General features: G+C 60.0%; 1 protein-coding gene across 1 annotated transcript; it reads right to left on the bottom strand.

The window, feature by feature from the left end:
• Window positions 1-264: 264 nt before the first annotated feature.
• Window positions 265-4,161, bottom strand: RIMS3 (regulating synaptic membrane exocytosis 3; the record flags this gene model as incomplete). The annotated part of the gene is made up of 6 exons (XM_080357741.1): window positions 265-784; window positions 974-1,113; window positions 1,447-1,548; window positions 2,556-2,668; window positions 2,786-2,927; window positions 3,948-4,161. The coding sequence occupies 6 exons, from the start codon at window positions 4,159-4,161 to the stop codon at window positions 572-574; spliced, it is 924 nt and encodes a 307-aa protein (XP_080213867.1). The 3' UTR covers window positions 265-571.
• Between the last annotated feature and the right edge of the window lie 12,306 nt (window positions 4,162-16,467).

Here is a 16,467-nt window from a genome sequence, read left to right as displayed (position 1 = left end):
GCAGAGAGTGAATGTGTTGTTAGCACGTGGCAAGCTACATAATAGAAGATGCTACATTCCTCAGAAACAAAACCAAAAAGAAAAAATAGTGCTGAGTTGGATATTTTTCGGAGTTTTTCTTTCCTTTGAAAAGCTACCTTTTCCTCAGAGGCAAGGAAAAGAAACCTCATTGACGTGCTGCTTGCGGCGGCGCCGGATGGATCGGACCGAGCTGCTCCGGCCGGGCGGGCGGCAGAGACGCGGCGCTTGGGTAACAGTCGAGGCCGGTGGGCGGCCGCAGCCCTCGCTCTGCCCCACGGCCGGGGTTTGCTTGGGGTGGGTTCTTTTGCTTCTCCTTCCCTTTGCCTCCAAACCCAGGGCCCCCGCTCCCCCTGCGATGTTCCCTCTGCTCGGGGAGGAGCGTGTTGAGAGCTTTGTTGGGGTTGTTTTGGGAAGGAGAGTTAAAAAATAAAGAGAAAATTAAAAAAACAAAAAAAAAGAGGGGAAAGGAAAAATAAAAAGAACGGGATATTTAGGATATTTACAGCTATCCACTGACAGTTTTGGGTGTCTCCTGTCCCCAAGCTGCCGCCTACGGGCAGGAGGGGCTGGTGGAGCTCTCCAGGGAGGACTGGGAGAGCCGGCGCGTCAGGGGCCCGATGCTGGAGTCGGCCAGCGAGGAGGTGGGGAAGAGTTTGTACCAGCCCATTATGGTGCTGGAGAGATCCAGCTCCTCCAGGACGATCTGGGCCATCCCCATGAAGCACTTGTGGTCCATGCGCCCGTAATCGCCCCAGACGATCACCTGCGGGGCAGAGGAGGCGTTAGGGGACCTGCCCTGCCGTGCGAGTTTTGGGGGAAAACTCGGTGGGTTGGGTGTGATTGGGATGGGGAGGCTGCGGGCTGGAGGACAGCAAAGAGGATGCTGGTGGTGCCCTGTCCTCGCTCCCCGAAGCCCTCCCTGTCCCCAGGTATCTGCGTGGGGACACGTCACCTGCAGGACTTTGCCCTGGGGACTCTCCTCGAAGAGCAGAGGCTGCTGGTACGACGGGTCGCAGGTTTTCTTCACCGCCTTGGTCTTCTTCTTGGCCAGGCACACGCCGTTCTCCAGCAGGTAAACTTTCACGTAGGTGGCTGCGTTGGAAAACGGGTGAGAAACACTGAAGCCCAGCACAGCACCCACCCCCATCGCTCCCCTCCATCCCCATCGCGTCCCCTCCATCCCCATTGCTCCCCTCCATCCCCATCGCGTCCCCTCCATCCCCATCGCTCCCCTCCATCCCCATTGCATCCCCTCCATCCCCATCGCGTCCCCTCCATCCCCATCGCTCCCTTCCATTCCCATCGCGTCCCCTCCATCCCCATCGCGTCCCCTCCATCCCCATCGCGTCCCCTCCATCCCCATCGCTCCCCTCCATCCCCATCGCGTCCCCTCCATCCCTGATCCTTCCCTCTCCAGCCACCTACCAGGGATGGACTTGGAGCCCATCTTTGGGATAAGTCCCCTCGCCTGGATCACCTCCACCTCCAGCTGCCCGTTGCGGTCAGCCATGCCGACGTGGACATCGCCTGGGCGGAGGGAGGAGACGCGCTCAGCGCCCTCCCCGCTGGCCACCCCCCAGCAGGGACGGCCGCAGCCCCCGGCTGGTCCCCACCAGCTCCCTGTCCCTTTTGCCGCTGCCCAGAAAGCAGGTGGGAGGTGTCACCTCCAGGGCCGGCAGCTTCTGCACCCTCAAACCTGCTCCACCATCCTCAGCGCTCAAGCACACCGAGCATCCCGCCACCGGGCGCCTGATTAATCGTGAATTTGGAGGCAGGACAAAGCCGAGAGAGCAGCGAAGAGAGAAGTGGGTGAGAGCCCCCCCATCCCCAGCCTTACAGTGTGAGTTTCTTTTTTCTCCTCATGATGGGAAAAGGGGCTGGGATTAACCAGAGCTGGGATTAACCAGAGCCGGGGTTACCCAGGCTGTGCCTTGGCCGGGTGATGCCCTCAAGGGCTGGAGGGGTCAATGGCTCAGTACCCACCGGGGGCACTTCACTGGGGTCCTTCCCCTCTCCCTGGGGAATCTGTGGGAGAAAACGTGGCTGGGGGAGCTCGCTGGGAAGTTGTTCTCCCGCTTACGCTGTCCCGTTGTACGTACGTATGTCCCTTGGCCGGCGGGTCCCCGTCGCTCACTGCCTTGCGGCCCCGGGGGGTGGGAGATGGGGACGGGGAAGGGGCGAGCTGATGTCCCAGCGGGGTTTAACAGGAGCGAGGTGAACCTGGATGTTCTCAAAACACACTTGGCATTTCAACAGCGAGTCAGGGGCTGCGCAAGGAACTGGCAGCGGGAACAACAGCCCAAGGCATCCCCAGCCATGCACCGAGCCGGCCGTGCTCAGCGGCGGGGGACGCTGCCACGTTGAGCTTGTCCCCCACAGCACGTGTCACCGTCCCCCCGCAGCCCCGACCCTCTTACTGCAGCATCCTTCAGCCCTGCTCAGCCCCGCACCAGCCAGAATGCAGCCCTTGCTCTGCGGGGGTGGAGATGGGACCCCCGTCCCTGGGTAGGGACCCCCCCTAGGCCGGCACTCACCCATCGGCGGGGTGGCCAGTGTTTGCCGTCCCACCAGCTGGCCCGGCCCCAGCCCATCAAGGAAATCGCTGAACTGGCTCTCAGCTCCCAGCCGCGTCGTGGGGAAGATGAACCTGCCCCAGGGAGAGCAAAGGGCTGTCATGGAGCATCAGGGGCTCCAGCAAGACGCTCTGGGAGCACAGGGAGGGTGCCCAGCTCCTGTCCCCCCGGTGCCACCCCCTGTGCCTTACGTGCCGTCGGAGCTGTTGCTGTTGGTGCTGCCGTCGGTGGATTCCCGGCTGCCCTGCCGGGTGACCCTGGTCCTCATCTCCACCGCGATGCCCGTCTCCGTGCTCCTCCGGATGTTGCTGCGCAGCTTTTTGGGGCCACCCTCTGGAAGCCGAGATGGGGAGTGAGCCTGGGAAGCACTCGCTGCCACTAAACCCTCAAACCAGATGGAAGGACCGGCCAGAGCATCCCCACGGGCTGCTCCCACCTTCCTGCCATGAGTTATCCATCGTGGTTTATACACCTCCCTGGGGGTGAAGCCCTGCAGCGCCCAGCACACGATCCGGTGCTGGAGGGGACCCCCAGACTGCCTGTGTCCCAGCCATGTCCCCACCACTGCCATCGTGCCTCTGCACGGCTGACAGCCCAACACGAGCTGGTGTCGTCCTTCCTCCCCACGGTCACAGTGTCCCTGACGCCACGTGTCCCGAGTGGTGGCAGATGGCAGGACACGAGCATCCAGCCCTGGCACTGCCGGCAGCCCCGCTCCTGCCGCGGGAGCGTCTGTGTGTTGTCACCGCGCCACGGCTGCTCCTGGGGGGACCAGGTTTGTCCTGCTAATTCAGGGCTGTCCCCGTAATTTGGGGCTGTCCCTGCAGAAGTCTTTTCCTGACCCCGCAGCCCCCCAGAGCAGTTGCTGCTCCCCCGGATGCCGCAGCCAAAGGGTCCCGGTCCTGCCGTCCCCAGGTGAGGTTCTGCCGGACTCTGGCACTTTTTGCGTGGCTTTTGGGGATAATTAAACCCCTTCAGGAACCCTTCGGATGTGCAGGGCTGGAGGGCTCTGAATTCACTCCTCTCTATAAAGCATCTCCCGAATTGCAAAATGCCAACGAGAACCAGAATAAAAAAGCAATAACTGAAGAAAAAGCCTGCGCTAAAATGAGGCTTTTGCTTCCCCCACCCTTTAAAAAGCTATTTTAAGCATTTAAATATTTCCCAGAGCCAAAGTGCTTGACAAGTCCTTTCTCCAAGCTCTGTCCCTGCCCACAGCCGAGACTGGTGTTACTGGGAGGGGAACGCTGAGCCTGGACCCCTCCCATGCTCAGGTTTGCAAATGGTTTTGGCACCTGGAGCAGCATTGGGGATTTCAAACGGCTTTTTTGGGTGTCCCCAGCGGCCGCTCACCCGTCTGGTTGAGCTGCAAGGTGCTCCTGCTCCACTGGGACAGCCCCACGATGGCCACCATCTTGGCGCCCAGGCTGGAGCGTCTCTTCTTGGTGATGGTGACGGAGTCGGCGCTGCCCCGCACGCTCTGCTCGATGTTGTACATCTCGCCGCTGATGCTGGAGCTGCGGATGACGCTCCGGGCCGCCGAGGAGCTGGCATCCCCGTTGAACATGGTCAGGCGCTCGCCGGCTCCGCTGCTTGGGATCAGCTGTGCGTTGGGGGGGAAGCAGGGGGACATGTCAAGGCCACCAACGCCGGGCGGTGGCACTGGCCATGTCACCGCGCTCCCACCCAGAGCGGCCCCACGGGGCTGCCGGACGCGATTCAGCGGTTGCTGCCATCCCTTCCCCATGAATATTTAAACTCCAGCGGGATGGAGCATCCATCTTCTAAGGAAAGGTGAATTATTAACTCCGGGCCAAGTGAAGCCACTTTACGATAATGGATGGAGGCAGGGCCTGGAAAAATATTTCTCTTGCAAAAGAGACAGAGAGAGATGCAAACCTGGAGGATCATCTAAGGCTGGGAACGGGGCGATGCGGGGGCTTCGCGGGGGCACGGGCTCGGTTCCAGCACCGCTGAACTCACACATTTATCAATTACAGAAGGGATGCAAACAGGGGCAAGTGGGCGTTTAGTAACTAATATCATTAATGATGGGATTTTCTGCCTTTACCACTTCCCTCCCCTGTGCCTCAGTTTCCCCACCTGCAAACCTGACTTTAGGCTGTGCCTAAACAAACGCACGTCCCTTTGCAGGAGGGCTCAGCGCCCGGTCCAGGCCCCTCCACGCGGCGTTACGGGCAAGAGGAGCCGCGGCACAACCCAGCCCCGTCAGTTCTAGGGCCAGGAAAACACAAAAGGCTCCCGCTGCTGTTTTCCCTGCTCGGCGCTTTGGCCGCCAGGAGAGCACCGGGCTCTGGTGGCAGCAAATTAGATCAGGAGAGCACAGCACTAATGGGATCATCGCCAGCACAACACACACACGGATAATCCACTGCAAGGGAAGGGGAGCGCGCGCTCCTCAGCCCGAAGGGGTTTGCTCTACCCTGCGCATCGTTTTACCCCGTATCTCTTTTCACAATCTGCTTCTGGCCTCTGCGGGAGCAGGTGCTGGATGGGGAGATCGGGGGTGCCCGGTGATCAGTGCTGAAACCGTGCCCGAGCACCGGGAGCACCGGAGCCCATGGTTCCCACCACCGAGCCGGCCTCAACATCACTACAGCATCCTTGGCACAGCCAAAGCATCCTGAGCACCACCACAGCATCCTCGGCACCACTACAGCATCCTCGGCACCACCACAGCATCCTCAGCACTACTACAGCATTCTCAGCACCACCACAGCATCCTCGGTACCACCACAGCATCCACATCCTGCACCAGCATCCCCGGTGCCACCTCTGTCCCCAGCTCCCTGTCCCCAGCAGTGGGTGGGAGATTCGGGGACCACCACCAGTGTTCCCTTCAGCCCCCACCCTTTCTTATTTTATTTATCCTCTAATATTGCAAACCACCAGGATTCTCAGAGCAAACCAGCACAATGCCTGGATCACACACCAGCCCCTTCCTCCTCTGCCATGGAAACGTGTCCCCAAGCTGCCGGGGTGGGGGGCAGCACCCGCAGCGCCCCCCCAGCGCTTACCACGCACCGTCCTTGCGGGAAACAACAACCAGCGCCGAGAAGTTCTCCGGGGTGGCTGCGGGATGCTCGGAGCCCCCGCGCACCGGCCGAGCAGCCGGGAGCAGTGTCATGGCTGGAGCATCCCCCGGCTGCCCCCGCCGCCGACGCGCAGCGCACAGACAAGCAAAAGCAGCTGGAAAATGGGTTCCCTGTTGCATTTCGATCGCCGCTGCCAGGGCAGAGCCCTCCCCATGTCGCACCCCGAAGGAAAAGAGGAGACGGAGGGATCTTACCGCCCTGCGCAGGTGGAGGAGGACGGGGCAGCGCCCGCCCTGCCGAGGAGGCTCAGCCCCCCAGCCCCATCCCTGGCGGGAGATGAGGGTGATGGGTCTGGTTAATCTTTAAAGGGTTCTGGAGAGCGGGGCTGTGCCAGCGCTGCTTCAGCATCTCCTTCAGCATCTCCATGGTTACACGGCTGACCCAGTTCTCCTCCCAGCCCCAAGCAGAGTGGTCCATCGGGGTGGGATGCGCCTCCGTGGGGCTGGGGACATCCCTGTGCCAGGCTTCAGGCACCCCACCACCCCACTGGGACCCCCAGCTGGGTCTCACGGAGCTGATGGGGGATGCCAGAGCTGGGACAGAGGCAGCACGGAGGGTGGGGGGTTATGGGTGACCCCCAGGATGTGACAGAGCTGCGTGGTCCCGCTGCGTCCCAGTGAGCAGATGGTGTAGGGGCTACATGGGGTGAGGAACAAACTGGGGCTGCAAGGGAGCCCTGGCCCCAAATATCCCACTGAGATACAAACAGGGGGCAAAGTATGGATGGGCAAAAATGGTGTTTTGGTAAAGGGCTGGCCGGGATCTGCCTGGCCAGGGAAGGAGGCGGAGGGGTTCTGGGACCGTCTGCTCCCTCACAGCCCCCACGGTGCGTGTCCCCAGGGACAGATGGGGCTGGAGAGCCCTAGCCATGGGGCAGCGGGTCCCCTCGCCCCCGGGCTGGAGGGAAAGCACTGGAATGCTGTTGTTGTCTGGAGCAGGTAGGTCCTCAAAGCTTGTTATGAGGCTTTGCCAGTCCCGAACAGGGCGCAATGCATTGGGACAAGCTGCAGCGACACAGACCACATGCTCCTTGTATTGGCAAGTCAGGCAAGGGCTTATTTCCCCTAAAAGTACTTAATTCTAATTAATTGCTTCAGGTTTGATAGGCAGTTGCTCATATAAATTTAATTGCCCAGGAAGAGGTGTGATTCAGCGCACATGAGCTGAGAACTTGTGAGTAACTCCAGCTACCGGAGTTAAGTGTCTCGTTGCTCAGGCAGGTTATAAAAGTTATATTCTGGCATAAAAGTTCTGGTTTGGCTGAAATGTGCTGCAGGCACAGCATTAATCCTCCATTAATCCTCCTGCACAACCTCCATGGGAAATAGAAACCTTGAAGGTAAAGGATGGGTCCAAATGTGCTCCGTTTGTGAGAAAAGTGGAGCTTAGAGAAGTTCAGTGGGGCCAAGCTGGGGCTGTGCTGGGGGGCCCTGGGGGAGCAGCTCCTGCCCGAGGATGCTGCAGCCCCCCACCTGGAAAAAGGGCCTGGCCGTTGTGCAAGGTTTTGCAAGGCTGTGCCCAGGAGGAAGAAGAGGAAGAGGAAGGTAAACCCTGCAGCGTGCTCCTGCCCCATTGCTCCAGTTGGGATAGCTCTCCAAAAGGCACACAAAGCTGAACCATGAAGCTGCTCATTTGCCTCCTGCACCTTCCTCGGTCCCGGCTGTATCTGCACCACCTCAGCCACGGTGATTTCCGTGCAATCCCGGGACTGAGGATGCTCCTGGCAGATGGGATCCATCCAGGAGTACAAGGATGGCGAGTGGATCATCTCCGGGAGGGACAGGCAGGAACATCGCAGCCATTTCTCCCTGTGGGGGGAGAGCTGGGGGCACCCATGTCTACCCCTGCCTGGTGGTCTGAGCTTGGACTAAGCCCCCTCAGAGGTGCTGGTAGCCCAGGGCCAGTGCCCTGACCGCACCGTCCCTTTTCCCTGTGTCCCTACGTGACGTCTGCCGCTCGGTTAAATCAGATCTGCGCCGAATCCCGTCGTTTCCTTGGCAACATAAAAGAATCAGAGGAGCAGAAGCCACCCGGCGGGGCTGTGGCTGGGGGACAGCCAGCTCCCGCCGAGCACAGCCTGATGGCTCGGCCACCTTGCCAGGGCTGGTGGCACCGCGGCCAGCACCGGCCAGCCCTGCCGGTCCAGGCTCAACCCACGGATGTGCCACCTGGACCAGGCATGTCCAGCAGAACTCGGTGCCTCCGCATCGGCCGCACCCTGGGGCTGGTTCTGGCTGTGACGGGTGGTTTGGGACAGAGCAGGACCTCGCTGGGGATGCGCATGAGCGGGTGCGTGGCCGCCAGCGGCAGCTACTGTGGGTACGTGATGCTGCAGCCACATAGCCCCAAAAACTGGGCCACTTCCATGGGGAGGCAGTGGGGACGTCAGAAACCAGCCCAGGGCCTTTGGTGGCCCGCGGGGTGGGTCGGGGGCGGTGTCACCTGCACCCAGACCCCAACCTGTGGCGCGGACACCCAGAGCTGGCACCACCGCGATGGGGACGACGCCGGTACCAGCCTCCAGCGGCACGGAGGGGCTGCGGGAAGGAGTTTTTCCCGTCCCCCAGCAGCCGCTGCCTCCCCGGCTGCACGGCTCCGAGCTCTGCAATGCAGCTCACACCGCTCGGCTGCTGTGTGTGAATCCCATCAATATTTCATGGAGCTGCTTCCTCCAGGGGAAGGGCTGCTATCAGCTCCGGCTTTCTGCTGCTCCTACCAGCTCTCCTCTTCTCGCAGAGAACATCTGATTTCCTCCCAGCAGCCTCCCCATTCCCTCCCCTTTCTGCATTAGCAAATATCTCTTTGCCTTTCAGGGGCTCTGTCACCCACATGGGCCAAGAGCCCTGAAGTCGCCCTGGGTTCAAATGGAAGCACGGACCGTGTTGTGCCCGCAGCAGGGGTGCCTGACGCTACAGCCCCGTGTTGGGCTCCCCAGGATGAAGCCGCTGGCCCGGCAGCTCCAGGATGGGTGACCAAACCCGCCCAAAAGCCTGTGAGCCCCCCAGCTCCATGTCCAGCAGCAGGATGGTGAATGTGGCCCCGGTGCCAGCAGCATGACCTGGTCTGCTCCAACCCGCAGGTCCCAGCAGGAGCCACAGGGCAAGGCAGGCTGTTTGCAGGAAAAAAAGTTGCTTTTTGTAAATGCTAAGACTGCACTATTATAGCAAGGCTTCTTAAGGGATCAGCAGAAAACTTGCTTGCCGCAGGAAGACTTCTGTGAGCCACAGCGATGCCAAGAGCCAGCGGGAGCCTGGCACTGCCCGCAGCAAACACCCATGAGGATGAAATGGGGACGAAGCGAGAGCCCGGGGGTGCCGTGCCTGCGGAGAGGAGCGTCGGGACGTGGGAGGCGGCAGGAGTTCGCCCTGGCAAAGGGATGTTGGTGAAGGTACATCGCGCCCAGGAGAGATGCGTGAGCACAGCAGAAGGGCTGGCTCGTGAGAGGTGTTGGTGTAGAAGGAAATGGGCACACGGCTAAACTGGGGCTGGAGGTGAGAAGCACGGGAGCAGCTGCTCCACTGCTCAGAGAAGGGGCCGTGTGGTGCACTCGGCTGTGCCGGGGCTGGTTTGGGCCGGTGGCCCCTTGTCCTGTGCAGAGGGACAACCCCAGACATCTGTGCCTGGCAGCAAAGCCGCTGGGTTTGTCCTGCAAGGCAAAGCCCATCCTTGCGCCGCCTGCCCGCAGGGATCCGCAGGCTCCTGCTGTCAGCACACTAACAAAATAACGCAGCCCCATGGGATGTTCCCTGGGCACCAAGCGATGCGATTCAGCCCAGGGCTGGTTGTTTTGCTCTGCCTCAGAACACCCCTTGCAATGCTTCCCGGAGCCCTGGGAGCGAGCACTGGCCATCGCAGTGCCTGGTATGGCCATCAGCTCCCATGGGGACGACTCTGCAGCTCCGTGTGAGCACCCGGGCGGTGGCACCATCTCTGGGGACCGTGTCGAGGTGCAGAGCAGCTATTGCTCCGCAGCAGCTCAGTGCACACGGTGACCGGCCAGTCTGGGCCCGTTCAGGTGCTTCCCCGCTGCGGGGGACCAGTGATGCCCATGCTGCCCTCAGGCTTCACCCCCTTTCTGTAACCCCAGTTTGGGGAAGGGGGGAGCAGCACAGGGGCCTCTGCCCGTCTTGGCACATCGTTTCACCCCTCACCAATGCTCTAAAGGATTTCCCTACAGAACCAGCCACAGCACCTGCACAAAACACCACGGAGGGCAGAACAGGCTTCCCGGATCAAGCAGAGCCAAACCGAAGTAGGCAGCACAGGCTGGAGCCACCAGGGAGAGGTGGGTGCTGGCGTTACGTGTGCTGCTCAGTGCAAGGATGAGGCCCCAAGACGAGCCCTCCCCAGGCAGGACACCCCGCTTTTGCCGGTCCCTAACCCCGTTTCCCCGGTGGTGGGGACCAGCGTGCACGGGACGGGGTTGACGTCAACGGGCTTTCAGCAGGGATGATGGATGGCACGGGAAAGCGCTCCCGTTCCCGAGCCGCTGGCTGGAAAACGCTGCCCGGTGCCCCGAGCCCGGGAGGGCTCCGCTAAACCAGCCCTCGGAGATGAGGGAGCCCTCGGGAATAGGGGAGCATGGCCGCAGCCCCCACGCTTTCAGTGCAGCCATGGTTTTGGGGTGTTCACGTCTCAGAGCCTGGGGATGTTTTAGGGATAACAGGTACACCCTGTCAGCAGCCGTGGGGTGCGGGGAGAGCACCGGGGCTGTGGCAGTGGGGTCGGGACCCCTCCCTTCTCCCCCCCAAGGGCTACCGGAGCGCTCATCCCGCTCCTCCCGGCACCGCATCCGCGACGGGCATCCCCAAAACCACCGCGCCCCGCTCGCCGCCGCCGCCGGGGGATGCTCGGAGGCAGGTGCGGCCCCGCTCCCCGCCGGTGGCCGCGGGGACCGAGGCGGTCGCGGTCCCGGGAGCGCCCCAGCCCGCCCCGCCGCCGCGGGCACTCACCGCTGCCGCCGCCGCCGCCGCCCGTGCCCGCTCCTCCCCTCGGCCCCGGCGGGCTGCTGGGAGCGGCGGGCGGGGGAGCCCCGGCCCCGGCCCCGACGGCCCGGGCGGCGGCGGAGAGGGGCCGCCATCCCCCGAGGGGCCGGCGCCGGGCTGCTGGGTGCCCCCCTTCCCCCCGGAAGCCGCGTGCTCCCAGCAGCTGCACCCCGAAAACCACCGGTTGGACCCCGCACCTGTCGGTCGGATCCAACGGGCTGCTGGCTGCACCCTGCACCTGCCAGGCAGACCCCAAGAGCCTCCAGCCAGATCCTACACCCATCAACAAGAGCCCCAAGAGCCTCCAGAAGGACCTTACATCCATCAATTGGACCCCGAGAGCCTCCAGAAGGACCTTACATCCATTAAACAGACCCCTGAGAACCTCCCGCAGGACCTTACACCCATCAACGGGACCCCAAGAACCTCCAGAAGGACCTTACATCAGTCAAACAGACCTCCAGGAACCTCCCGCAGGACCTTACACCCATCAACTAGACCCCAAGAACCTCCAGAAGGACCTTACATCCACCATCTAGACTCAAAGAGCCACCAGCAGGACCCTTCACCTGCCAGCCAGACCCCAAGTGTCGCCAGCCAGACCCTACACCCATCAGTTGGACTCCAAGAGCTGCCAACCTGACCCTTCTCCTTCCAGGTCGACCCCAAAAGCTGCTGGCCAGACACCACTACTATTACCTGGACCCAAGAGCCTCCAGCCAGACCCCACGGCTGCCCATGGGACCCTCCAGCAGACCTGAGGCTCCTCGGCCTGTCCCTGCTCAGCCGGGGTGGCCACGGCGCTGGCTCCATCATGATCACATAAACTTCTCAGCTCCGATCCCCTTTGGCTGCCACCAAAGCATGAGCGCGGCCCTCCCGGGGGGACAGGGACCAAGGGGGACTTCTGGCGCCCTGGTTCCTTCCAAAGCAGAAAGTTGGAGGGGCCAGGCAGCCCCAGTTCCCGCGCTGCCCTTGGACTCACCTTGGCTCCTGGGATCCAAACGCTAATTTCTCCCTAAGCAGCGTCTCTTTTTACTCATGGTAAATTCCTCCAGCGCTTTCCCTGCGTTCCCTCTGCAGGCTGCGCACCGCGGCTGACATGGAGCCACGTGCCAGGAGGAAACCCTCCTTCACCAACTTTAACTCTGTCTCTCCCTACAATAATGCCGGGCTCAGATTTCCCACTGGGTGGGCTCCCCATCCACACCATGGCAGGGGGTCCGGGGCTGCCACCGTATCCCAGACTGTGGGAAAACACACAACCTCGTGGGCAAAGCCTCTGCCAGGTTCCTGACATCGAGGGCAAGGTCTTGGGGTGATTTGGGACCATGTCCCTGGGTGGGTGGGTGAGTACAGTGCTCCACGGGCACCCATGGGTGCAGGGAGGGGAAGGGGAGAGCCGGGATGTGGCGGGTCCCAGCGCTGTGCACAGGAAAGCTGGTTAAGGAGCAGGAATAGCTGAAAGAACTAAATATGGAAACTTGGATAAAACATCGCTGAAGTAGGGAGATGGTTTCCTAACAGAATTCAAAGCTTATAAACAAACTCAGGGAGGGAGAGAGGTTGTCTGGAGGGGGCCTTTGTGAGTAATATTTAGAAAAACTGGCTGAAAATATCTTGGTAGGGAAAGCTATTTCATCAAAGCAAACTTCCAGCTTTGTGGGGAAAGCGTCAGTCCTGGGAACATATTGTTTTGAGGGAAGAGATAGTCAAAACACCACTCAATTGTGAACCGCCCCTCCTTCCCATCCTAATAAAATGTTCGATTTTATTTCAACTGCCACATTTCAATGATAAAACATGAAGTTTCACAGCAATAATAAAGTACCAATGGTAAAGTTTTCCATTCGATTGGCAGGAAACTTTCTGACCAACTGGTTTTCTGCTTCTCTTGGCAGGTTAAACTGGGATCCCTCACCAACCTCCCATCAGGAGTGACCTGGGGGCTCATCCCCATGTGTTTGGGGCCAGGGGAGTGTGGCACCAACAGCCTCCACAGCTGATTGGGATGAGCAAAAACTGGCATCCTATTGGGACCCCCCCATCTCTAATGTCTCTTAATTGGTTAAGGAGCTCAGCTCTCCACTTTATCAGCTCCTCGCCGCCTTCTCCTTCACCTTTTGGTGTTGTGCTGGTGAAAGGGGGCTGGTTTAATGCGATTACCCCGGTAAAGCCCACTTAAGAGGATTCGTGGGGCTTGGCTTTACGGTACCGCAGGGGGATGAGCGTGCTGGCTGTGGGCTGGCGGAAAGTGTGGAAGAAGCTTTGTAAGGAACATGGTCGTTGGCACCTCAAACCGTGGTGTCCCACAGGTGACCCCGGGATTCTGCAGACCCCGTGGGTGCCACATGCTGCACCTTGTAAAGGAATATGGGGAGAGGATGGTTTATGCTGGGACTGGGTAAACCCAGCATGTTTTGCAGTGTTTTCCAGAATAACACTGCTCCAGGCAGGTGTTTGTCCCTGTCCAGAGGGCCAGGCTGTGGATGGGCAGAGGGGTTTGTCCCCTGGGCAGCTCAGGGACGAGCGCGTTGCTGCCAGTGCCACGTCAGCTCTGCAGCTCTCCTGCTCCAGCGCCGTGTCCCACTTCTCGCAGGAAGGAGCTACAGAGATGCTGTAAAACCTCCTTTTGCTGTTCTGCAGGGAGCCATTGGGTCGCGTGTGCTCACCAGTATCCTACTGGGAGAGCCAGTGTGGCTGATCTGTGCCGGGCAGATGCGTCTGCTGCTCCTCGGGGTGCTGCAGGCTCTGGTCCTGCAGCGGGACCACGCGAGCTGAGCCGAATCCCAAACCCCAGGTCTGAGCCAGCAAGATTGAAGTCCTCAACTGGAAATGGAACCTCCCGGTTAGAACTGGGCTGAGCATCACTGCTCATCTGCAGCTCAAGTTCAGGTTTCTGGATTTCACAACTTATTTAAATGACTTTTGTCATCTCTGGGGATGGAGGCTGGGAGATTGTGGTGATCCTCTCGGGGCTGGAGAAGGTAAAAGCACTTGCGCTGTTCCAGGAGCAGAGTTCAAACCTCAAACCACCTGAGAACAAAAGCAGTGGGTAACCCAGAGCTCTGGGGCTGACACCAGAGTGTACTCCAGATGTTCTCGTCTCCCGAGGAATCCTGCAGCAACGTCCAAACCATCATCTCTCCAACATCAAACTCTCTTTCTGTTTATTTTTTCAATAATGAAGGCAAGGTTTCCACAGGGCCTCCAGAAATGTGTGTATGTGTCCAGGCATATTGATATATATTAACTTAAATATCATATAGATGGACCAGGTGGGTACAAGCAGGTTAGGAGCATCAGGTGTGGGGGGCATCTGCAGGACTGACAGGCCCCAAGATCTGACCCTAAAGAGCTTCTTTTCCACAAAAATCTACAAGGCAGCATGTCTGTGTCCATATAGCATTTACACAAAGGTTTTTCTTATTTACGCTTTTCTTTGCTCAGGGATAATTGCTGCAGAGCAACAGCTGATTCGGGCTGAGCCCAGAGGGCTGCTGTAATGGGAGTCCCGGGGGATAGGAGAGGGCTAAGCCAGATGTATTATCTCTGCCCTAAGTGCAAATTTTCTAAATTATGAGGCAAATTCAGCCTTTCCAAAACCCAACCCCAGGGTGCAGTCAGCGCAGCTCCATGGGATCCCGGCTCAGCAGGTACCAGCTGTCGGTGAAGCGCGAACTCAACAAACCACCGCCAAATTTCTGCAAGCAGCGATAAAGCAGTGAGTGGAAAAAACGCTTGCTGCTTTCCCTCTTGTTTTTCTTGGCTCCTCTGCGTTGCGGGCAGGCTGACACAGGGAGCTCTGTGTCTGCAGATGGCTGCGATCCTTGGGGAAGCCGCGCGGCTCCAGACAATGCGCTCATTGCTGCCGGGAGAGCAGGTGGGGAGGAAATGGAGCGTCGTGGGCGCGGCGGCGCACAAAAGTGTTCGGCGGGAGGAGGAGGAGGAGCGGGGTATTGTGCAGAAAACCCTCGAGCGGGGCCTGGTTCCCAGCAGGAAAAAACAGCTGGTTGGTTTGACAGCTGCGCCCGGCAGCAAAGTCAGTGGCAGCGCCGGCTAATTGATTTATAAATGAGTCGTTTTGAAGAGGGGCCGTAGAGCATTGCACATCTTCACCCTCAAATGTTACAAAGAGGCTAGCGTAGAAATTGTGAGAATTAATTAATTTAAAAAAAAACAAAGCAACTAACATGACTTTTACTTCTCTCGGCTGCCTTGCAAGTGACCCTGAGATCATGAAGCTGCAAGACTCTTAATAAAATTGCAGGAGTTGCTGCAACATCTGTCCCACTTCAGTGCCAACGCGGTCCTCGGGGCGGCTGAGCTCTGAAACCGCAGCGTACGCAGAAATTTGTCCCATTTCCTACACTTGGGCAAATGGCGTGCAACAGAAACCGCAGATCCGAACTCTCTGTCTGCAGGACACGTGAGGGATTTTGTCCTCTGGTGCAATAAAGAGGCAGAAATGGACTCACTTTTAAGGATGTAACTTTTTCATGGGAAAAATACTGAGGCAGGATGAGTCACGCTTCAATGTAACATGTCCCTGAGCCAGAAAAGCAGTCCCTGGGAAACGCAATAGCTGAGCTGGAGCACAGACTTTTGCTTGAACCGGCTCCAGCCTGGGCAGGATAGTAGCAGAAAGTTCCCCTGCGATGACAGATCTGGGGCCTGTGTGCACAGTGCTGGACAGCTCACTGAGGTTTCGTTTGGTCAGCTCTCGGGGCTGGAAACGTCCCTGGATGAGCCAAGAGTTGGGTTGAGAGAGGTTCTCCTGCCCCTCTGCTCTGCCCTGGGGAGACCACACCTGGAATCTTGTGTCCAGCTGTGGCCCCTCAGTTCCAGCAGGACAGGGAACTGCTGGAGAGAGTCCAGCGCAGCCACCAAGATGCTGCAGGGAGTGGAGCATCTCCTGTGTGAGGAAAGGCTGAGGGAGCTGGGGCTCTGGAGCTGGACAAGAGGACACTGAGGGGGGACTCATTCCTGGGGATCAATATGGAAAGGGGCAGTGCCAGGAGGATGGAGCCAGGCTCTGCTGGTGACAACCAGGGACAGGACAAGGGGCAATGGGTGCAAACTGGAACACAGGAGGTTCCACTTAAATATGAGAAGAAACTTGTTGGGGGTGAGGGTGGCAGAGCCTGGCCCAGGCTGCCCAGGGGGTTGTGGAGTCTCCTTCTGTGCAGACATTCCAACCCGCCTGGACACCTTCCTGTGTAACCTCATCTGGGTGTTCCTGCTCCATGGGGGGATTGCACTGGATGAGCTTTCCAGGTCCCTTCAACCCCTGACACTCTGGGGTTCTGTGTAGAGCAGCAGCTCCTGCACCACCGCTGTGGGACCCAGAGCCCTGTGTGACAGCCCAACCGCGGGTCCCGGGGTCACACCCGGGCTGGGATCGCTGTGCTGCCTGGGCAGAGCCAGAGCCCCGGGAACAGCGAGCAGCAGGTTCACCCCGCACCTGAGGTGAGAGGCCTGCAGCCCAGGGACTGCCCCACGCCAGCCCGCCTCCGCCTCGGCCCTGGCTGGGCAGCCCTAACCGGGGACAACCTGGGCACGACCGGGCTCCCCGGCAGCACCGTGGCCCCTCAGGCCGAGGCGCGGGCCCCGCTCCGGGCTGCCCGGACACCGCCGCCCCCGCCCGGCCCCGCTCCTGGGCCGCCCGCCGCTCCCAGCGGAAACCTCGCGAGATCAGCCGCGGGTCACGCGCCTGCGCAGAGCAGCGGCCCAGGGGAAAGGGGCGGAGCCTCCGCCCCGCCGCCTCACGGA

Source organism: Nesoenas mayeri (assembly GCF_963082525.1).
Source record: "Nesoenas mayeri genome assembly, chromosome: 21".
NCBI classification, from domain to species: Eukaryota; Metazoa; Chordata; class Aves; order Columbiformes; family Columbidae; genus Nesoenas; species Nesoenas mayeri.
Note: the sequence above shows the minus strand (reverse complement) of the source record. Positions and strands in the feature narration are given on the sequence as shown.